The 22348-nt window shown below is 48.7% G+C and overlaps 2 protein-coding genes across 2 annotated transcripts; both read left to right on the top strand.

Moving 5' to 3' along the window:
• Positions 1-318: 318 nt before the first annotated feature.
• Positions 319-11003, top strand: DDX51 (DEAD-box helicase 51). The gene is made up of 16 exons (XM_074554168.1): positions 319-397; positions 596-972; positions 1342-1580; positions 1677-1827; positions 3230-3375; positions 4196-4267; positions 4427-4533; positions 5190-5298; positions 5664-5809; positions 6439-6631; positions 7230-7345; positions 7433-7549; positions 8407-8508; positions 8769-8832; positions 9450-9584; positions 10475-11003. Exons 1-16 carry the CDS (start codon positions 336-338, stop codon positions 10499-10501), a joined length of 2163 nt encoding a protein of 720 aa, XP_074410269.1. The 5' UTR covers positions 319-335; the 3' UTR covers positions 10502-11003.
• Positions 11004-11673: 670 nt separating this feature from the next.
• Positions 11674-18039, top strand: LOC102074120 (glutathione S-transferase theta-1). The gene is made up of 5 exons (XM_074554169.1): positions 11674-11965; positions 14878-14965; positions 15560-15710; positions 16673-16849; positions 17805-18039. The coding sequence occupies exons 1-5, from the start codon at positions 11854-11856 to the stop codon at positions 18000-18002; spliced, it is 726 nt and encodes a 241-aa protein (XP_074410270.1). The 5' UTR covers positions 11674-11853; the 3' UTR covers positions 18003-18039.
• Positions 18040-22348: the final 4309 nt, after the last annotated feature.

Below are 22348 nucleotides of genomic sequence, written 5' to 3'. Positions count from 1 at the left end.
CAGATGCTGTGCTCTGTCCCACACGGGTGATGAACTGTGTCTCTCAGAGATGCTGTGCTGTCCCAGCCGGTCCCTCGCCGGTGCTGTGTCCTGTCCCAGCCCGTCCCTCGCCGGTGCTGTGCCCTGTCCCAGCCGGTCCCTCGCCGGTGCTGTGTCCTGCCGCAGCCCGTCCCGCCCCGATGCTCCCGCCTCCTCCGCCCCTTCCCTCCCCTCAGCGCTTTCCCGCCCTCCCCTCAGGGCCTCTCTGTGCGCACGCGCGGCGCTGCCCCCCCATTCCACCCCCGCCCGGCAGGGGGCGAGCTCACCCCGCGCGCAGGCATCCCTGGCGGGGCGCGATGACGTCATCCGTGTGCGCCGGCGCGGGCGGCGTGGCCATGGCGCTGTTCTGCATCCGCAGGTACGGCGAGCATGGCCCCGCTCCTGCTCCTGTTCTCCTCCTTGCTTCGATCCCCGCTCCTTCTCCCGCTCCTCTCCTACACCCGGACCCTGCCCCTGCCCGGGGCGCTGCCTCAGCCGCGGGCTCGGGCCGGGGGAGCGTGTCCGGAGCTCTGTGCGGGCGGTGTCTGAAGGGGTTTCTGTGTGTGGGCTGTTGCAGGTACGGCGAGGAGGACGAGCACCAGGAGGAGGCGGAGGCCGAGAACCGGGCGCGGGTCCTGCTGGAGCGGCTGCAGCACCAGGCCAGGGCCCGGCAGCAGAAGAAGCAGCGAGAGGAACCGGCCCAGGGAAAGGAGGAGTCGGGGGAGCCTAGGCTGAGCCCCGGGGGGCAGACCCGAGAAGGAAAGGGGAAGAGGAAAAGGGACAGTGAGGAGCAGCCCAGTGCGCATAAACAGAAGAAGCTAAAGACAAAACAGCCCCGCAGCCCTTCGGAAGAAAGGGCTGGCACTGAGGAGGCAGCAGATGGCAGCAGCCCCACAAAGAAGAAGAAAGCAAATAGAAGAAAATCGAAAGTGCAGCAAGAGGAGACTGAAGCAGGTGAGGATAAAGCGAGGCTGTAGGATTTCAGTCCATTGTGGGTGGCAGTTTCCACAGAAAAGTGGACACGAGTTGCTCTTTGAGTACTTTCCCCAGTTTACCTGGTTTTGTTTTCATCTCCTTTTTTTTTCAAGGGAAGGCCTTGTACTGTGAACTTTGAGAATCAGTTAGTGTAAGGACAGGAGGGAAGCACATCACATCACCTCAGTCTTGTTGTGTCTGTACCACCAAAGAAATGTTTGTCCTCTCCACTTGGCTTTAGGAGAAAAGAGCTTGCAAGTTGTTGCTTAAGTCCCGTGTTGTAACATTGCCAAATCCCTTTTCTGTGGTCTGACCTGTGGCTTTGTATTGCTGTCACCCAAATTCCAGATTCTGAAGAAGACATCAAACAACAGGACAACAGAAACAAGCTTAAAAAGAAGTCTGATAAGGGGAGGAAGACAGATGAGGAAACACAAGGAGATGAAACAGAGAAGAAAGAGAGCGGTGAAAAAGCTGAAGGAAATAAAACTACAGAGGAGGAGGTGCCCTCAGTAGCCTCAGGGGCAGATTGTGCCCCCTCCAGTATGATGATCCTTGGAGACTACGAAGCAAAGCCAGTGCAGAAGGTAAGCAGCCTGACTGAATTTTGGTGATGGATAGGAAAAGAATGCTTTTTACAAGTTTATTTTACATGTGGTATGCTGTATTCTCCTTCCCCTCAGGTGCAGCCCTTCCTGCCTCAGTGGCTTGCTGAGCCCCGGCGGGTGCAGAAGCGCATCAGGGACAATCTGTGTCCAGTCGGGGACGTGCCAGGAATCCACCCCAGGCTGCTGAAAAAGCTGCAGATGAATGGAATAGACTCCTTTTTCCCAGGTGCCTTTCCAGTGCTTCTGTTTCTTTCTAAAGGGACTTAAAGAGTTCCTGCAGGCTGGTTCTGTGTGTTTTGTGTAGGCACTGAAGTAAAACAGGACAAAATGGAAGTGATTGTGGGAGATTTAACCCTTCTTTCCCAAAGCTTTGTCTGGGCTGAGCAGAAGTCTGTTACCTGCTCATAAATACAGCTTGGAGTGAAGGCTCAGAGCTGCCCAGAGAAAGAAGTCTTAACTTGTGTCCTCACACTTTTCTGTGGTGGTGTTCACAGGGTCCCAGGAAGAGGGAAGAGATGAGGATCTGACTCCATGTTTCAGAAGGCTGATTTATTATTTTATGATATATATTATATTAAAACTGTACTAAAAGAATAGAAGAAAAGATTTCATCAGAAAGCTAGCTAAGAATAGAAAAGGAATCATAACAAAAGCTTCTGTCTTGGACAGAGAGTCTGAGCCAGCTGACTGTGATTGGTCATTAATTAGAAACAACCACATGAGACCAATCACAGATGCACCTGTTACATTCCACAGCAGCAGATAATCAAGGTTTACATTTTGTTCCTGAGGCCTCTCAGCTTCTCAGGAGGAAAAATGGTAAGGAGAGTTTTTTTCATAAAACATGTCTGTGACAGTTTTCCTCCTTGTGGAAGCTTGTGGTTTAGCTCCTTCCTTTCCACTGATCAGAGCTTTCTGGGAACACATTCAGCTTATTAAAGCACTACAAAAATATCCAAACAAAAAGAGAAATCTGTTTGCTTTCTGTTATTTTGCCAGTTTTGCAAACAAGTACAATAAATGCCAGTTGTTAAAAAAGAAGAAAGGACAGCTGGATGCAAGGACAGGGGGTGACCTTAGTCCAGGGGACTTAGGCTGTGTCTGAGGCCTATCAGGGAAGCCAGCACACAGTATATATACATATATACACATATACCTGTACATATATATACATATATGTATATATATGAAACTGCAATATTATATATATATAACTGCAATATATATATATATATGTATATATGTATATATATATATATGTATCTCAGTTATTATAGTGTAAAGGTAGAATTTGAGGAGGGCGAGTTTAGGGTTGTAAATGATAATGATTGCTGTAAATGATAATGATTGAGCTGAGAGATGGAAGAAAAGGCTAGGATTTTTTGAATTTGTGTTTGGTTGAGTCCTGTTCATCCTCCCAGGGCTGCTGAGATGATAGTCAGGATAGTTAGGAGTGTAGGGTTTAGTGAGGGTGAGGTTATGTAGAGTAGTGTGATTGGAGGGAGTATTACGACCGTGAATAGGAAATGCTTTTATATAACGTTTTCAGCTCTGCTTTTCTGTAACATTTCCAGCTCTTGGTGGGTTGGTGAAGCATACAGTGAGTGTGTGTTTGTGGTTTTGCTCAGTGCAGGCAGAGGTGATCCCTGCCATCCTGCAGAGTGCAGCCCATGGGTTCCTGCTGGGCCGGGGCGGCTTCCGCCCCAAGGACATCTGTGTGTCAGCCCCCACGGGCAGTGGCAAAACCCTGGCCTTTGTCATCCCCATCGTGCAGGTGAGCCCATCCTCTGGGAAGCAGCTCTGGAAAAGTGCTGGCATTGCTTTTGTGGGGTGGTGTTCACAGGGGTGTTAGCATGAGGGAAGAGACGAGGATGTTGACTCTATGTTTCAGAAAATATGAATTATATCATATATCATATGCTAAAATATATTGTATGTTATATATTTATATATTATATCTAAATAATATAATAATACATTAATAATGCTAATAATAATTTATACAATTTTTTACTTATATATATAAACTATACTAAAAGAATAGAAGAAAGGATTTCATCAGAAGAGTAGCTAAGAATAGAAAAAAGAATTGTAACAAAAGCTTGTGACTGAGACAGTCCAGACAGCTGGACTGTGATTGGCCATTAATTAGAAACAACTACACAAGACTAATCACAGATCCTCCTGCTGCATTCTACAGCAGCAGATAATCATTGTTTACATTTTGTTCCTGAGGCCCCTCAGCTTCTCAGGAGAAAAAATCTTAAAGAAAAGATTTTTCATAAAACATGTCTGTGACACTTTTGTTCAGGCAAAACCTGAACTTCAAAGCAAGTGGAAAAGCCAAGGGATTTGTGGGTATAAGGCAGCAGATTGGCAGCTCAGAGCTGTCTGAGGGAGCTTCTTGTCAGCTTCCCACTCTTTTTCTCAGACAGCAGGCACAGCATGAGGAGTTGGGAGGGTGTAGGGAGAAAAATGGAAACATAAAACTGGGAGAATGTTTTATGTTTTTTACCATCTTCCCTCACTAGTTAAGCCCAAGAACCCTGTTGTGCCCTGTGCTGTCAGGGACTCACTGGTCTCTGTTTTGGCAGGTTCTGTTGGATCGAGTGGTTTGCCACGTGCGAGCTCTGGTTGTTCTGCCCACCAAAGAGCTGGCACAGCAGGTATGTGACTCCTCACCATAGCTGGGCTGAGGGGCAGGCTGTGCAGCCAGTGCTTTGGCTGTCCTGTGGAGCAGGATAAGACCTGCCAGAGGGTTTGATGCTGTTCATGTGATGGAAAGTACTCCCTGCAGCTGACAAAGCCTCTTGACCTCTTTGCAGGTGAGTAAAGTGTTCAACGTTTACACTGACGGGACAGGGCTGAAGGTCGTTTTGATTACTGGCCAGAAATCTTTTGCAAAGGAGCAGGAGATGCTTGTCCAGAAAAAGTAGGTGAAAAGGTATTTTGACAAGGTTTATAGAGATTGCATGCTAATTAATGTCATTAAGGTGGGGTCAAGATATGGACTATTGCAGCACAGCATCAGGCTTTTATCATGGTTTTGGAGAATGGGTTTATATGCTGGACTATCATGGTTTTGGATAATGGGTTTATTGGCCTGGACTATCATGGCATTGGATAATGGGTTTATATGCTGGACTATCATGGCTTTGGCTCTCATGGTTTTGGATGATGGGGTTATTATGCTGGACTCTGGTGGTTCTGTCTTTGTCACAGTGCTTTGTTACTCACCCTGTTTTGTGCTTGTAATGTTTCACTGGATTTTTGGGGTTCTTCACCAGCAAATGCTCAGAATGCGAATGTTTACCTTATGCCCATGGGTACACATGACAGTGTGGGGTTTTTCTGCAATTAAACTCTTTTGAAGAGCAATGAAGAGTGACACTTTCTGTTTAAAATAAGGCAGCACAGTGGAGACTGGTGTTTGGTGTCCACTACTGCCCCTGCATGCTCTCCAGTGTCAACTCCATTTATGAATTTTGTTATTCCTCAGTTAATTGAGGGGTAGTAAAACCTTAAGGTCTCTGCTACAGGTTTTATTGTGAAGAGAGAGACTTACTGATGGGCTGCTTGTCCTTTCAGAGTGACAGGCTACTGCAGCCTGGCTGACATTGTGGTGGCCACGCCAGGGAGGCTCACGGATCACATCAACCAGACCCCAGGCTTCAGCCTGGCACAGCTTCGCTTCCTGGTGAGTCACCAGAGCTCTCCCATCTGAGAGCAGTGTCTGCTGCAGCAGTAATTCCTGCTTGCTTCTTGTGTGCAACAGAAATTCCTCCCTGTTGGAGCTGTTGTGTGGGCCTGTCTGCACTCCAGATTGAGGAGAGGGCAGTCACAAGATGAGATGTTTGATTCCAACTCGTGACACCCAAGCATCCACCCACTTCCCCTTCTCTCTGAGGCTCTTGCAATCTTGGAGTAAGGATGGGCAAGGAAAGCAATTCTTTTGACTAGAAGCTTCCATTATCTTACTTCTGGCTCACTGGTTACAGATACAGAGGAAAATAAAACATGCCAGTACTTAATAAGTGGTGATTTTCATCCTTGTGAACTCAGATCGTGGATGAAGCTGACCGTATGATTGATGACATGCACCAGAACTGTCTGAACCAAATTGTCAGAGCTGCATTCCAAGGAGAAAATCACTCTGGCTCCAACAAGCTTTTTCAGAGGACCAAGCCAGGGCCTTTAACAGCAGCCAGGTAAGTTGCAGAGTGCATTTCTTTGAACTGATAGCACCTGGATGTCACTGCCCTGCCACACAGAGCCTCAAAGCTTCATTCCTCTGGGAAATGTCTGCCAAAATAATGCCAGAGATGTCCTTCAGACTAAGCATTGTGTTCTCCAGGCTTTCCTTATGTGGACTAAAGGAGCATCAAAAGAAAGCACAAACATTGCAAATCTGTGATTCATTTGCACAGTAACTGTAGCAATGCCTTCTGGCACAGCAGAGTCACGGATTTGGAGGAAAACTCTTGCTACTAACTATCTGCAGCTGCTGTTTTTGTACAGCAGTGGCAGAGATGTGTCAGAAACTGAGGGGCATGGCCAAGGAAGGGCGTGACTAGAATGAGGACAGGGGTAACCAGGGTGCAGGTATTTGTGTAGGAGTAATGGATTGGGGTTGTGCACTTGACTGAGAATGTTCATCAGTTCTGTCTGTGAACTCCACCATAAAACAAGGATGGAAAAGAACCCAGAGGAAAGGCCCAGGGCAGGAAAAGAGCACCAAAGAGCATTGACTGCTTCCCTTACATCATGTGAAGGCACTTGGGGTGAATCTCCTTTGCCCCATCCTCAAAGCCCACTTTCGGTGTGCTGTTTCTTTCAGTTCCTGCTCTCCTCAGATACCCTTACAGAAACTGCTGTTTTCAGCCACACTGACCCAGGACCCAGAGAAACTGCAGCAGCTGGATTTATTCCAGCCTCGTCTCTTCACATCTGTGTATTCCGAGAAAAGCAGAGATGGAACAGAAACTGAACAAAATACCAATAATAAATACACACTCCCAGAGGGGCTGTCGGTATGATGTGAATTGTTTTTAATAAGTTATGCTTGAAGATTTAATTCTGGACTAATTGTGGTTTTACCCTAAAACAAGTGTGTCTTCCCTGTGTTTCCTTGCAAAAGTGGCTTTGGGAGTATATATGACCCAGAGAGTTGTGCCTTTGCACATTTGTTTTCTCATTACTTAATGTTCATTTGGTTAAGACTTGATTATTTTTTAAATTAATCTGTCTTTGTGTGGAATTAAATTTAGCAGCAATGGGGAGTGGAACTAGGAAGTCATGATGATGTAGTAGCCCCTATCAGTTGTCCATATGTGTAACATTCATTTCAAGACGTGTGCACAGGCCAGGCTGTAGGCAGCAGGGCAGTGCATGCTGTTCCTTGCTGTGGAGGTGTAAGGGCATGAGAACAGCTCAGCTCTCCTGTCTCCACTCGGGTTGTGTCTCCCAGCCTGTTTGTTCTAAAAGGGATTGCATGATGGGCTCTGGTTTTGCTGCTGTTAGTCAGCTAGGAAACATCCAGGCCTGTGTAGGTCATGGACAGGCAGTGGGGTTTCAGGGGAGTCTTGGCAAGAAATGATTTTTGTCTCTGAACTCCTTCCCTGTTGACAGCAATGTTACGTGCCTTGTGACCTGAACTCCAAGCCTTTGATCCTCTTATATTTCATGCTGAAAATGAAATTCACCCGTGTGTTGTGCTTCACCAACTCCAGGGAAGCCTCTCACAGGTAAACATGAGTGAGATCACTGCTGGGGATTGTCAGGGGATCTCTGAGAGATAAAGAAGTGACAGTTTCTCTCTCATTTACCTGCAGGTTGTTCCTGCTGGTTCAGGCCTTTGGTGGAGTCACGGTGGCAGAGTTTTCTTCTCGGTTAACTCCAAATGAGAGAAAGAGAACCATGAAGGAGTTTGAGCAAGGAAAAATACAACTGTGAGCATCTTAACTAGTTTTCCTGTTTATTTTCCAGTACAGGCTGTTTGCAGTGTAAAAAGCTAAACAGAGCAAGGGACACAGTTGGGTGCAGGGTGGGACAGTTGGGACACAGTTACTTGGGTTCTTCTAAAACATGCAGGAGTTTGTTGCAGGAGGGATGTGAGACTTGGATTTGTAACTTTGAATTGTTTATCCTTCATGTAACTCAGCCTGTTCTAATCTAGTTCCAGTCTGAGTTTTACTGTTTTATAACAAGCAATTAATGCAAATGTGTGTTCATAGAGTTGCCAAAACACACAGGTGTGCAAATCCGGAGTTTAATTTTTGTGCTAGTAGGGTGGAAATGGATGTTGGTGCTGAAACTGTATTTAGTGTTACAGCTTCCTACCAAAGCAATCCCTGCTCAGACTGGCATACAGGTCTCCTTCTACCCGTGTGTGTGATTTGCATTGTGGTTTTGGTAGCTATATGAGATTGTATCTGTGCAATGTCCCTGAGGAAAAGGTGAAAACTTATGTTCTGGGTGTTATTTTTATCCAAACCTGGTGTATGAATTCCTTCTTGACTGCTGGAATTTCTCACCTCACTATTTGTGTGTTCTGTGCTTGTGTGGAATGTTCAGATTCCTCAGAGATTTGTAGGAGCTGGGAGGTGTCTGGCATGCTTGGAGAACCTGGAAACACCCAGTAGCTTTTCATGCTCAGAGCTCTGTGGGCAGCTCACAAGGGGTGACTTGCAGTGCTGCTGCCAGCCCAGAGATCAGCAAGAGTTGTGCTGTGTTCCCTGGTGTTTTATTTGGGTGTGCAGTGCCTGAGATGGTACCTGAAAATGACTGTACATACATTTACAAACAGGTTGATCAGCACAGATGCCACAGCCCGAGGGATTGATGTGAAAGGAGTGAATTATGTGATAAACTATGATGCACCCCAGTTCATCAGGACCTACATTCACCGGTGAGAGAGCAGGAACAAGAGGAACATGTCTGAGCTTGGTTGATTTTGAAATATTTAGCAAAGGTGACATGCACGTAAAAGGACTTTTAGCTTTTCTTTTTACTTTAAAATGCAAGTAGCTTTCTGGCAAAAATTAAGCCTAGCATTGCTTGGAATCAGAGTTTCTTAAAACTGGAGAATTTCAGCATCAAAATCTCAAAGTTGATAATGGCACTGACTATGGGGCTAAACTGACTTGAAGCTGCTTTCTCTGTTTTCAGGGTTGGAAGAACAGCTCGTGCAGGAGAAACAGGTGTTGCTTTCAGCTTGGTCCTTAGAATTCAGGTATGTCTTTGGTGTGGTGTCACAGACATATTTTATGAAAAATTCTTTCATTAGGATTTTTTCTCCTGAGAAGCTGAGAGGCCTCAGGAACAAAATGTAAACAATGATTATCTGCTGCTGTGGAATGCAACAGATGCATCTTTGATTGGTCTCATGTTGTTTTTAATTAATGGCCAATCACAGTCCAGCTGTCTCAGACTCTCTGGTCAGTCACAAGATTTTATTATCATTCCATTTTTTTCTTTCCTTGCTAGCCTTCTGATGGATCCTTGCTTTTATTCTTTTAGTATAGTTTTAATATATCATTTTCTTTTAATATAATATATATCATAAAATAATAAATCAGCCTTCTGAAACATGGAGCCAAGATTCTCACTTCTTCCCTCATCCTGGAACCCCTGCAAACACCACCACAGTGTGGGATTCATTTGATAAGGATGCACCCAGGGGCATAAAGATCACAAAGTTCCTACTACTTCCCACCTTTTCCAGTCAGCTGAGCTTTGTGCTTGGAAGCTTCAGTTATTTCCTGAGTAAGCAGATGTTCCCAAATGTGCTGATTTTGTAGCTGCTGGGCAGGGGGTGTCCCATCTCATCTCCAGTGTCTGTCTGTGCAGGAGCGGCGCTTCCTGCGGATGCTGAGGGATGCTGGCATCCAGGACATCCAGAAACACCCAGTGAAGGGCAACTCCCTGAAGTCACTGGTGCAGCAATATGAGGGAGCTCTGTCTAAGCTGGAGAAGACAGTCAAGGTAACTGAAATGGGGAAGAAAATAAACTATGCAAGTTGCAGTTTGATTTTGTTATTGCAATTGATGCTTAGCGCAAGTGTTGGAGTCCAGGATCCTTTCCTCCATCTGAGATAGCACCAGTTCAGCATTGGTGAAGGCAGCACTGGTGGGTGCATTGTTATGGAATGCTCTGAAAGGCTGGGCAGGGGAGAAAGGTTTTTTGTCAAAGTTAGGCAGCATTCCTGGAGGAGTTTAAAGGATGTGTAGATGTGGCACTTGGGGATAGGATTTAGTGGTAGGCTTGGCAGTGCCAGGTAAATGGATGGATTCAATGGTGTTAAAGGCCTTTTTCAACCAAAACAAATCTGATTTTTGGTGGGTTTTTTCTATTCTGCCCTTCTCTTTACCTCTGTAGCTGGGACTTTGACAGCTGGGATTTTGTAGTTGGGATTTTTGTTCTTAGAGGTCTCTTCCAGCCTCATTATTCTGTGATTCAGCTACCCAGAGGACTGCAAGCAAAGTGCAGAGATTAAACCTTTTGTCATTACAAAGTTCAAGGTTGTAATGTACAGCTGTCTGCAGGCCCTTTTTTGTACACCAGTGTGAAGCTGAGAACCTTGACACAAAAGCAGGGTAGCATTTGCCTTGCCAGATGGGTGGACTAGGGATCCTTAATAGACTTTGTGCTGCATGATTTGGGCAAAGGGTTCTGCTCCCTAATCTGAGAACTCATAAATACCTGGCCCTGAAAAATGGTGATTTTGAGTTGTAGACTAGGAATATTTGAGAACTGGGACAGAAAGGTTTAATAATAAATTTATTAAATTATCCTGTTCCTACCTGAAGTCCCTTCTGTGTGACTCTGGGACAGGGGCATCTTCAGTCACCTTGTCAACTTTAATTTTGAACAGAATGAGCGAGCACAGAGGCGAGCCTGAGGCGTGGAAGCTGAGGTGGCACTGAAGCTGCTGCGTGGGACAGGCCATGGCTGCTCCCAGCTCTGAGTCATGGCCCCTCAGTTCCTCAACCTTATCATATCTCATGTCAGCTGTTGCCTTATTCCTCTTTCAAGGACACTGTGAACAGAGTTCAGTTGCTGGTTTAAAAAAAAGAAAAAAAGATAAATTTTGAGGTACATGTTATCATGAAGAGGACTTTGCATCATATGCTGCTGGCATGTGGAAATTACCACCAGCCTGAGCGTGGCCTGATGGAACTGCTGTGCTCCAGTGGTGAGGGCTGGCCCTCATTCCTGCCCTGGGACAATGGTTCTGTGTCTGCAGATGCATCAACACCTGTGCAGTGCTTAAAGCAGAAATGGGTTTGAAGAGCTGCTCTAGGTGCACTGACTCCAACTTTTAAGTAAATATTAAATAAATATTATATATATTTTTAAAACAGTGTCTAATAAAGATTCCTGGGCTCAGGAATTGGACTTTATGATCTTTGTGGGTCCCTTCCAACTCACAGTGTGAGATATTGCTGAAAGGACTTTTCCCTGTGCCTTGTCCTTTTCTTGCCTATGTTGGTTCCCTTCAGTGTTCTATACCAGAGGTAACAGCAGGTATTGTTAAGTGTATATTGATGTTAATGCAGGCTGAAATGTCTGATATCTAATTTGACTGTCCTGAAGCCAGCTGGTGCCATTGCAAGCCGTAAGTCTGAATTTGACACATGCCATGGTATTTTTAGCTGTCCTGGCAGAAGGCTTGGAGCTGCTATGTACCTGTGGCCTGCAGCTTCTCTCCAAGGGTTGCTTTTCCTTCATGAATGCCTCCAGCTCTGGCTTATTGTTTTGCAAAGCAAAATCAACATACACCAGCATTAGCAGTAAATGGATTGAAAGCTGAGAATCTTGCAGAAATGGGATTTGGGACTGGCAGTTGAATCTTGTGAAGATAGGAGCAAGGTTGTGTCATAGCAGTGAAGCAGTGTGGGTTCTCCTGCTGTGCCTGCTTGCTCTCCAGTTGTTTTACCTTAGCACGGGAGTCACAGGAACGGGAATTCCTCTTGTGCGAGAGCTGTGAGGTGGCAGGGGCAGATCCAGGACGTGCGGCTCACACCCCCTCAGCCGGGCTGAGCTTTCCGTACACTCAGGGCAGTTACCAGGACCAGCCGCGGGCTGTAAGGCGGCAGAGCCCGGCTGAGCCCGGGCCCCGTCCCGTGGGTTCGGCCCGCCCCGGTGGGAGCGCCGGGCGCTGCTGCCCCGCCCTGCCCGGGGCGGGCCCGGTGCGGCGGGAAAGCTTTAACAGCACCGAGCCCGGGCGGCAGCGACAGCGACAGCGGCACGATGGGGCTGGAGCTGTACCTGGACCTGCTCTCGCAGCCCTGCCGGGCGCTCTTCATCTTCGCCCGGAGCAACAACATCCCCTTCGAGTTCAAGCGGGTGCAGCTGACCAAGGGTGAGCGGGGCGGGGGCGCCGCTGTGTCCCGGGCGGTCCCGGAGAAGCTGCGGGTGCGGGTGCGGATGTTCCTCTGCTCGGTCCCAGCCCGGGTTTGGGGCTGTCCCAGCCGCGGTTTTGGGGTGTCCCTCTGCTCTCTCCCCGCCCTGGCTTTGGGGTGTCCCAGCCTGGGTTTTGGGGGTATCCCAGCCCCGGCTTTGTGGGTGTCCCAGCCCCGGGTTTTGCGAGTGTCCCAGCCTGTCCCAGCCTCAGCTTTTCGGTGTCCCGGGTGGTCCCAGCCCCGGCTGTGCGGGGTCCCAGACGGTCCCAGCCCCAGTTTTGCGGGATCCCGCAGCTCCCCGGTCCCTTGGCCGCTCCCGGGGGATGCCCGCTGGATTCCAGCCCGCAGGCAGAAGCAGGAGGGTTACTCACCATCCCCACCAGTGTGAGATGCTGAGAGAGGCTGGGGTGGCCCTCCTGATGCCTACACAAAAACCACACCAAATTCTGCAATTCTGTAGTTTATGTACTGATTTCAGTGACTGTGCTCCTCTGCAGCAAACAGGACTCTGCCAAGGCATGTGGTATCTTTGAAATCGGCCCCACCCAGCAGAAAATGGGTCTCTGAAAAACAGAGACGCTTTTCTGAGAAGCGCTCAGGATGTGCCAGATCTGGGGCATTCCCCATTCAGATGGGAAACAAAAAGCTGCTGAGATGGGACACTGGTGTATGGGTGGGGACAGCCGAGGTGTGTGGCTCTCGCTCAGGAATTCAGCTGAGAAGAACGTGTGCTGTGGTGAGCAGCAGCAGTGAGAGCAGCCCTGCCCCTCCGGCAGGGGTTACCCCCTCGGGACGCTGCCATGCCCCAGCTTGCCGAGCTGTCCCCATGGGAAGGTGGGGCAGGGCAGGGGCAGGGCTGCCCCTCTGGGGTTCCACTGGCCCGAGTGCTTTGTGCTCTGGTTATTTTGGGAGGGCTAAGCACCAGCTTGAGAAGGCTGTGGAGCGAGACAGTGCAGCTGGCAGTGATCTGAACACTGAGAAATGAAGGGAGGTGGTTTTGTTGGGTTCCAGCCAACTGATAACTGGTAGGAGCCTGTCCAAAGGTGTCTTTTCACCAAAGATCTCTATCTTCTGTGTTTGTAATTGAAGCTGGTAAACCCTATCCTTCAGCCTCTCCAGATATCTGATGGATTTGAAATTAAGGTAATGCAGTGGGCATAAAAAGGCCTCAGTAAGTAATGCTTAAAAACAATGAAAGATGAGAAGGCTCCTGGAGCTGAAATTGAGGAAGGAACAAAAGAGACTCCAACTTGAGAGAAACCTCAGATCTGTTGTGGTTGAGTCTTTGGCTGTTCCCCTGCACCTGAGCTGTGTGGTGGTTGTACCTAACTGTGGCTTTCCTCCCACTTGCCTCATAGCAAAAGCTTTTGCAATTCTTTGTACCTGGGAGCTGGCTCATCTTGTGCCCTTCCCCTTCTTTCCCAATAAATTAATTAATTGTTGTGGTGAGACACTGGAGCAAAGGAGAGGAAACTGGCAAGGAATGAGAGCACCAAAGAAAAAGGAACAGCTGAAATGCAAGGATAGGGGAAGTGAAGGAAAGATAATTAAATCACAGATTCCACAGATTCCCAGTGCTCTGTGCCCCTTGGGAATCTGCTTTTGGATTTGAGATGGGTGATTTGGGTGCACCTCCCATGCCTGGGGAAGCTCTCCAGTACCTGCATGGGTGCCACAGTGGGGGAGGATCCCTGCACGGGCCCCTGGCCCTGCACAGTTTGTAAGGACAAGGTGAGGGAGCTGAGACTCAGAACTGAGCTGGTGCCTTAAGTGTGATGGCCCAGAAAAGCTCTCAGCCCCAGCAGGGCAGGTGTCAGTGAAAGGGGTGGAAGGAGTGGGAATGGGTAGGGATCACCTGGCCTTCAAAGGACACCTGAAGACCTGGAATCTGCACACTTCTTCTTTTTGAGAGGGGTAGGGGAGGTGGGCAGTGAGCCAAATGACAGGGGAATAGTCACAAATCAGGTCTGCCAAGTACAGAAAACTAAATTTGCTTCCAGAGCATCTCCTCTGGCACACAGATCCTCAGATGGCTCACACAGCAGGACAGGGCACAAGGTTACATCAGAGAGGCTTGAATACCCAGGCAGCCACGTGTGGCTGAAGGGAGTGGGTGGAAAAGGCTGTCACAAACAAGTCCCACAGAACAAGGCTTCTGGCACTGGTTTCAGACAGAATGGAGTACACTGAGACCTCAGAGGAGCAAAACACCTTCTCCTGTCAGGTTCACTCTGCCTACCCTTTGGGGAGGTCCTACAAGATAGTCTAAAAGCAACCTCAAATTCATATCTGCTCTTACAAAAGATTGCAAGATGCACAGGAGCTAATTGAAACTTCATCTGTAATGAAGTACCCATGGCTTTACATGGAATCACAGGAATTTATTTTCATCTGTGGACTTTAGAAAGTATAGTTGAATATAAAGTGCATAACTTCCAGAAAAAGGTATCTATCTGCTTTCTCAGTGTCCTCCCTTCCCTGGAGGAGAGGGTTTGAGAGATCCCTTTCCTCCAATGTGCCTGGTGCTCCCTCTGGCTTTGTACAGCACAGGTATCTCCAGGCACAAACCTGGAGTGGATAGAGCCCCAAGCTGTCAAGAGCTGTTGGTATGAAAGGACTCCTAACCACGCTGCCCTTGGTCCATAGGTGGGCCTGGCATACAGGCAATAATCAGTAGAAAAGCTGATAGCACAGGGCTAGCCCCCTGCTCGCCCTGCAGCACTCACTCATGGCTTAGAAACTCAATGCAAGACTCAGTTTGTACAGTCAGAAAGAGGAACTTGGAGCTGGACAGTCCCCACAAACTCCTCAGGTGTTTACAAAAAGGTCCTGAATGTCCCTGCCAAGTAAAACTTCTCCTTTCCCTCCTCAGGGCAGCACAAGACAGAGGAGTTCCGGAAGGTGAACGTCCTGATGAAGGTGCCTGCACTCAAGGATGGCTCTTTCACCTTAGCAGAGAGGTGAGGCTCAAATAATCCCCTGCTGCACTGTTGTTTATCCAGGGCTTGGATTCTGCCAGGGTGCTGCTGGCACTCCAGTCCAGACAGGTTTTTGTCTCCCTCCTGTCCTTTGTTCCACTTGCACATGACAAACCTGTGTTTCAAGAGAAGCTATCTTATGTAAGCAACTTGAACAGTGATAACAGTAGGAAAAGCTGCTGCTTGGAGCTGCTTTGCTGCTTTGTAGGCATTGTTTCTGGCCTTAAATACCTGGCCAGGTGTCCTGCTCTCTGACTGCAGCTGGAGGCTGGAGGTCAGTGCAGGAAATCTGACCTAAAGCACCCACTGCTGGATGGCCAGGCAGTGTGAAGCTCAGATTTGGTATAAACTCATTCTGCAGCTTCTGTTTTCTCAAAACTGGGCAATTACTTGTATTAGATTTTGGTCCACAGGCAGCAGCACAAACTCTCTCCTGTGCTGTGCCCTGCTGCACTTCTACCTGACTCCCATCAGGTTTGTCCAGCAGTGCAAAATTTGGGGGAAAAGAAAGGATAAAGGATGAGGTGCTTTAATCCCAGATGATCAGCTCACCTGTCTGTCTTGCTCTCTGGGCAGCATTGCAATCCTCCTGTACCTGGTCCAGAAATTCAAGACTCCTGATCACTGGTACCCAGCTGATCTGCAGAAAAGGGCCAGGGTTGATGAGTACCTATCCTGGCAGCACACCAACATCCGTGCCAAGGGGAGCAAGCTGTTCTTAAGCAAGGTAAAATCATTAGACACCAAAAATGAGGTGCTAAGGGCTGTAAGGGAAATGGCCTGCCTGTCTGCAGGGCCTTCCTCAGCAAATGTACAAACCAAGTGAGAGATAGGAACAAAACTGACTTGGCTGCTGAAGTGAGCCTAAGTAGGCTGGATCCTTCCTGCTGCAGCCAAAGGAAAATCCAGAGCAAATGCAGAAGGTGAGAGCTCCCCCAGACACAGCTCAGTGCTGGCTGCCCAGCTTCATGGAAAGAAACTGTCTCCCTCTGCACAAACAAAATGCAGGTGCTGGCAGATAACACAGTCTTCCCTTTGATGCCTCAGGTTGGCTTTTCTGTTTTTCTGTGCTGGTTTAGTGTGTGGGTCTGTGTTTCATGTTAGGGGATGGTGAGTTCTCTGCACAGAGCAGGGAGACAAAACAATTCCTGCTCCAGCTGGGCACCAAGGACAAATGATCCAAATCTCAGTCCCAAGAGCACAAACAGCGTGGGCTGAAGAGAGAAAAACTGGGACTTCATGGGCTGGAACTGTAATTGAACAATGAAATCCAATATGCAAATGGAGCAGAACTTATGAAAGTGAGAGACCCCATGACCAGTTGTCCATTTTGTGACCATTTTGGTTGATTATGGGTGTAGCTGTGGCTGGGCTCTTGTGCTGCCCAAGGTGGATCCATTGAGACCTCCTACTAAATCCCTGCTTTATACTTTAGCTCTGTCTGGTCCCTGTTCTAGGCCAGCCTTTGAGAGGAGACTCTTGTGGTTGAGTTTTCAGATTTCTAGGCAGCAGACAAGGAGAGGCAGGCAGTAAGGACTGACATTTATGTTAACCTGGCAAGGTTGATGAGCAGCTCTGGTTGTTCTCATGCATGGCTGGTGAGGGATCCTCAGAATGTGGCAGTGAGAGTGTGATGAGTAGATTTGGAAAGAAGCACATAAAAAGCCAGTTGTTTCTTCTCCCTGCCAGGTGCTGCTGCCTCTCATCACAGGCCAGCCACTTCCTCCAGAGAAACTGGAGCTTGCCACTGAGGAGCTGAACGTTGCCCTGAAGGAGTTTGAGGAGAAGTTCTTGCAGGACAAGCCCTTCATCGCAGGCAGCGAGGTCTCCCTGGCAGACCTGGTAGCACTGGTGGAGCTCATGCAGGTGAGCAGCAACCCCAGCACTGCTGGATGTGAGCTGGGCTGTGGGCAGGGCAGGCCAGAGGGGTGCTGCACCCCCAGCTCTGTAATGGCAGATCTTCCCTGGGGTTAATCTTGCTCCTTTTTGACTTTGATAACAATTAATTTTACTGGGGAAAACCTACTTTGATGAAACAAAGAAATATGGGCAGAATTAATCATGAAAGAAAGATAAATTACAAGCTAGGCAGGAAAGTACAGATATTTGGAAGAGCTGTGTTGGTGTGCATGTCCATGTTCTGCATGGACCATTCTGGGGTTAGCCATGGCAGAGCCCTTTGCTGCAGGTCCCAAGGCACAGCAGCTGCTGAGGTGCCACCACTTTCCTCCTATGACCCAAGAGCCAGAGATGAGCTCCACCTGATGTCATGGCTGCTGCCTTGAGCCAGAAGCACATCCATTTCCATGGGTCCATCCCTGGCTATGCCCTGTTTGGCTCACTTGGGTCTGTGTGAGCTGGCTATGCCCTGTTTGCCTCATTTGGGTCTGTGTGTGTCTCTGCAGCCCCTGTGTGTGCTGGCTATGCCCTGTTTGCCTCATTTGGGTCTGTGTGTGTCTCTGCAGCCCCTGTGTGAGCTGGCTATGCCCTGTTTGCCTCATTTGGGTCTGTGTGTGTCTCTGCAGCCCCTGTGTGTGCTGGCTATGCCCTGTTTGCCTCCTTTGGGTCTGTGTGTGTCTCTGCAGCCCCTGTGTGAGCTGGCTATGCCCTGTTAGCTCACTCTGTGCTCTCTGTGTCTCTGCAGCCCGTGTGTGCTGGCTATGCCCTGTTTGCCTCATTTGGGTCTGTGTGTGTCTCTGCAGCCCCTGTGTGTGCTGGCTATGCCCTGTTTGCCTCCTTTGGGTCTGTGTGTGTCTCTGCAGCCCCTGTGTGTGCTGGCTATGCCCTGTTAGCTCACTCTGTGCCCTCTGTGTCTCTGCAGCCCGTGTGTGCTGGCTATGCCCTGTTTGAGGAGAGGTCGGCGTTAGCGGCGTGGCGCAGCCGGGTGGAGGAGGCTGTGGGGAAGGAGCTCTTCCTGGAAGCCCACCAGGACATCATGAACGTTAAGAACTTGACTGCTGACCAGTTTGCACCTGAGTTGCTGGAGAGTTTCAAGCAGCATCTCCTAAAGCAGAATTAAAGGGTTGTGCTCTAATAAAATGGATTATTTTTCTGAAGGCTTTTTGTAGTCTTTGAGTATTTCTTCTAAAAATCATAAACACCATTCCACAAAATGCACTTCTCTTTGTTCACAGCCTTTCTGCAACTTAGAAGAGAAGAAAAATACATCTTAGACTGCCATGAGCAGCTTTTCCCCCTTGTCCACTGCAGCAGGGGAAGTGTAGCCCTGCAGGCTTTTCTTTCATGTTCCAGCACCTCTGGATGTGTTTCAGGGCTGAGGTGGTTCAGTCTGTGTGGGAGCAGGGGCAGCCAGAACCTGGATGTGTTTCAGGGCTGAGGTGGTTCAGTCTGTGTGGGAACAGGGGCACCAGAGCTGCCCTCCCACCTCTGCTCTGCTTTCCAGGCCAGAGCAAAGGTTTCCTGAGGGTATGGCAGAACAGGTGTGGCTGAAACAAAGAAAAAACACTGTAGCAGATGGTTTTCACCGTGCCAAGTGGAAACAGGCTGCTGGAGATTTTTGCTCTTTAGGAAAGGGACAGGTCAGGACCCAGCCCCGGTGGGAACCCTGCCAGGGCCCTTGGAACACCTGGCCACTAGATGCTGCTGCATCCCCTGTGAGAGCAAAGGGACAATGCCCAGGGCAGGGAGCTGTGCTGGCACCAAGGGACACCTCCAGCTTCTGGCAAGGACAGGGTCAATAACGCTCCTCACCCAGAGACTCAAGCCGCGCTATACAAAGAACACCCTGCACAGTGGAAAAAGCTGCTTTTCTTGGTCAAGCTGCTGCAAACGACACGGCTCTCTCTGCAAACCACATCAGGCTCTGTCCCCCTCCCAGCGTGGTTTTTCAGCACAGCAGAAACCATTCTGGCCAGGCTGCTGGCACGGAGTGCTGCTGTGGCTGGGCTAGCCCAGGGAGCTGTGCTGGCCAGCCCTGTGTGGGCAGAGAGCTCAGTACATGAGCTGGGAATGTCCCACACATGGTTAATGCTCCACTGCTCTTCAGTCTCCTCAGATCCTCCAGAAAGCCAAGGGCTGCATGTGCCAGGTATTGTAGCTCTGTTTGGATTTGTAATCAGGATTTGGAAGGAAGTGGACATCACATCATCATCCACACCTGTGCAGCACCCTCCATAGCCACAGCCTGTGTCCCTTTGTGCCATTCCTGCCTTCCTGCTCTCCTGTCCCTGTGAGCTCCCATTTCCAGGTGCAGACCTCCATGAGGAGGGTTCCAGTTTGCAGAATTGTTTTTCTCCCCTCCTTGCTAAGCTGTGTTTGTACCTGGAGGTCTGTTTGTCTCTGCTGCTGGTTACACCAGCCATGGGGGGGGCTGCACACTAAGCTGGGTGTGAGATGTCTGAATGCAAGTCAAGTTATTGCAGTGCCCAGAAATGGTCAATGTAGCTGCTCAAAGTCTCACACATTTTTTCAGTTGGATCTCCTGTTTTTGGGGAATGAGCCAGCTGGCTTTTCTGTTTGTTTTCTGAGTAAACCTGCCCTTTAGTTCAAAGGGCCACAAACCAGAGTCTGCATTGCACATGCCTGCAGGCTGAGCTATAGGAGCAGCCTGGTGCCTTTCCATCCTTCCAGCCTGCAGGAAATCCTCAATATCAGTGATGAAAAGGCACATTTGCCCTCAAACTCTCTCCCTTTCCGTGCAGGGCTATTTGAATTCTTACCTGATGTATTGTTGGTACATTTGTTGAGAGTGAGCAAAGGCAGTGACAGCAGCTCTGTGCTGGCCCCAGGAGGGCTTGCATGGCTGGTGCCTGAGCAGCAGTGCCTCACAGCCTGCCCTGCTGAGCCCAGGAGGTGTTTACGTTGTACCACTTCCTTCCTCCCTCCCTGCAGCCTCGCCACGCTCCCAGCTGGGCTGCTCTGCACCCCTGAAATCAAAGAGGTGCCTCTGCTGCCTTGCCAAGGCTGCCCAGCCTCACTGCACTCTGCTGATGGCACCTTTGCACCTGGCCTGACTTTCAGCTTTTCCCTTTCTTGCAGAGAGCAAACTTCTACCAGCATCATAAATATTTCTCACACTTTCTGTACAAGTATTGGCAGAGCAGAGGAACAATCAAAACCAAGAGTCTGTTTTGTGGGGTGCTAATCCTGACAGATCTCAGAATGGACCTAAGAGCAGTGCCTTTTGTGCCACACATGTCCCTGCAGAATCTCCAGACCAAAGCAAACCATTGCACAAGCCAAGGCAAATAAAATGTCTTTTTAAAACTTTTTTTTATTTACTATACTTGTAGGACAAAAACTCCACCTAAGAGCCTTGAGCCAATTTTCTGCTTGTTGGAATGAGGGACAAGTTCCTTAAGTTGTGCACTCCTGCAAGAAGGCTGCCTTCAGAACCAAGCTGGAGCTATGTTCAGAGCTGGCTCTCTGGTGCTCCTGCACTGCTGTTTCACAAAGGATAAACACACTTGCCTCACTCCAGCCTGGTCATGATGTCAGAAAGGGATTTTAAATTGTTTTTCCCATAGTTTCTGCCTGGCATGCGTGCAGTGACCAGTGGGATTTTGAGGCCTTCCATTCCCCCAGGACAAAGCACCTCCCAAGAGTAACTCCTTGGATGGCCACAGTGTTATGAAACAGATAAATCTGCCTTGTTCTTTGCTCTAAATCATGGAGATAAGGCTGCTCATCCTTGTACTTTGCCTTCTGCTACCCCTCTACCTCTGTATTTTGTTGCTTTGTGCCATTGGATCTTGCCTGGTTCCAGTTCCTAGATGGAAAGCCCTGGGAGCTGCCTCCCAAAACCCAACAGGTTGTGCAAGAGTTTTGCTTGTTTGGTACAAGGTCTGTCGAGTGAACACTCCCCTTTCACCCTGAAAAGGGAGAGGGATTACACCTCCACTGTCAGCCTAATCTAACGTGGTCCATTCAACTTCCTCAACTCTTGCCAGGGCTATTTCCAAATAAGTGAGAACCTGTGATTTCTGGAATAAAATGAAGCTGTAACACACAAAATAGGAGGAATGTTGAAAAAACAGAAAGACATCGCGAGACTTCTTCTAAATGATTAAGAAATAAACTGCAAAACTTAATGCATTTTTTTCTGTCTTGTTCCTGCTTCTTGCTGACAGAGAAGATAAGGGCACGAAAAATGGTCTTTGAGGTGATGGAGTCAAATGAAAATACAGTGCTAGAAGCACTAGCCTGGAGCCAGGAATAATCAGTCAAATGCCCTATAACAAAGCAGATAAAAATACCTCTTTGGTTATGTGGGCTGTGCAGTGCAGTCAGCAAATTGGAGAAAAACTTAAGGAAGGAGCATTTCCAGGAGGCACATGAAAAGATCTTTGAAGTTCAGATAGGACTAATGGAGCAAGTGAACCATGAATAAAGGAGCAAAGTGAGCCCACACTGCTGAGATCAACACTCTTAATGATCTCTCAGAGTGTGGGCATGGGAGCACTTTGAAGCTCAAAGACTTCTCTGAGTATTTACCTGTGCAGAGCCACTTCCATGCTCCTTTTCCCCACTCCCTTAACATTTCAGATTGCTTTGCACTGAAGGAGTTTGAACTCAAGACTCCATGAGCTGTGATCTGCAGCATATCAGTGCTGGGTGCAGGTGCTCAAGAGGCTGAGCTGTGCTGCAGGGGAAGTGAAGGGGGTGCACAGCACCTCTCCCTGCTCTGGCTGAGAAACTGAAAAATTCTTACTGTGCTCTTCTAAATTTAAAAGTCCTAAACCCCTGGAAATGTTCCAATTTGTAATTTGTCTAGTCCACAAGCTCCCAGCTCAAGTACCCAAGCCTTTTCCCAAGAACAAGAGCAGCTGATCCTCCAGTTCCCTCTCCCTGAGATTCCCGAAGATCTGTCTGTGCCATACAAGCTCTCTGGCACAACACTGATAGTGAGGTGTCAGCACAGCCGAGGTGGGTTTGATTGGGGGTGACTTTGCCCTGAGTGTTCAGCTGCTCTGTCTCACAGCTCCCAGAGTCCCTGCACTCAGCCAGCCGTCACCTTCCCGAAACACACAGCTGGGAAACGCTGTGGGCTCAGTGACAAATACCAGGGAAGGGAAAGTCACTTTGAGTGAGTGTGCAGAGGTAACATCCACAGAGGAGTCCTCCACACTTCACTGCCATTCAGATGTCACCTTGCAGCAGAGAATACATGACTAAAGAATTATGTTCTGGACAGAAAGCCCTGCTGAGACCTGGCGGTGCGTGATTAACACTGCCTTAGAGGAGACTGTGCAGGGGCCCTGTCTGCAGCGTGGCACAGCCCTGCAGAACTGTGTTACAAAACTCAGCATTTACCTTGTGAAAGTCGCAGTGGGATGCTGTGGGTGAGTAACTCCAGAGACCCTGCGGTGCCAGCTAAAGCTGTGAGGGGAGTGACAGCCCCTTCTC

The sequence above is a fragment of the Zonotrichia albicollis genome, chromosome 18, assembly GCF_047830755.1.
Source record: "Zonotrichia albicollis isolate bZonAlb1 chromosome 18, bZonAlb1.hap1, whole genome shotgun sequence".
NCBI lineage: Eukaryota > Metazoa > Chordata > Aves > Passeriformes > Passerellidae > Zonotrichia > Zonotrichia albicollis.
The sequence above is the reverse complement of the archived record's forward strand: the minus strand, read 5'-3'. Positions and strand labels throughout refer to the sequence as shown.

Excerpts from the sequence above, each read along its gene's own strand:
- DDX51 (XM_074554168.1), top strand. The coding sequence starts at position 336 with ATGACGTCATCCGTGTGCGCCGGCGCGGGCGGCGTGGCCATGGCGCTG. Across the intron at positions 1,828-3,229 it reads AATAGACTCCTTTTTCCCAG|TGCAGGCAGAGGTGATCCCT; the intron begins GTGCCTTTCCAG and ends GGTTTTGCTCAG. Across the intron at positions 9,585-10,474 it reads AGCTGGAGAAGACAGTCAAG|AATGAGCGAGCACAGAGGCG; the intron begins GTAACTGAAATG and ends AATTTTGAACAG.
- LOC102074120 (XM_074554169.1), top strand. The coding sequence starts at position 11,854 with ATGGGGCTGGAGCTGTACCTGGACCTGCTCTCGCAGCCCTGCCGGGCG. Across the intron at positions 11,966-14,877 it reads GCGGGTGCAGCTGACCAAGG|GGCAGCACAAGACAGAGGAG; the intron begins GTGAGCGGGGCG and ends TTCCCTCCTCAG. Across the intron at positions 16,850-17,804 it reads CACTGGTGGAGCTCATGCAG|CCCGTGTGTGCTGGCTATGC; the intron begins GTGAGCAGCAAC and ends GTGTCTCTGCAG.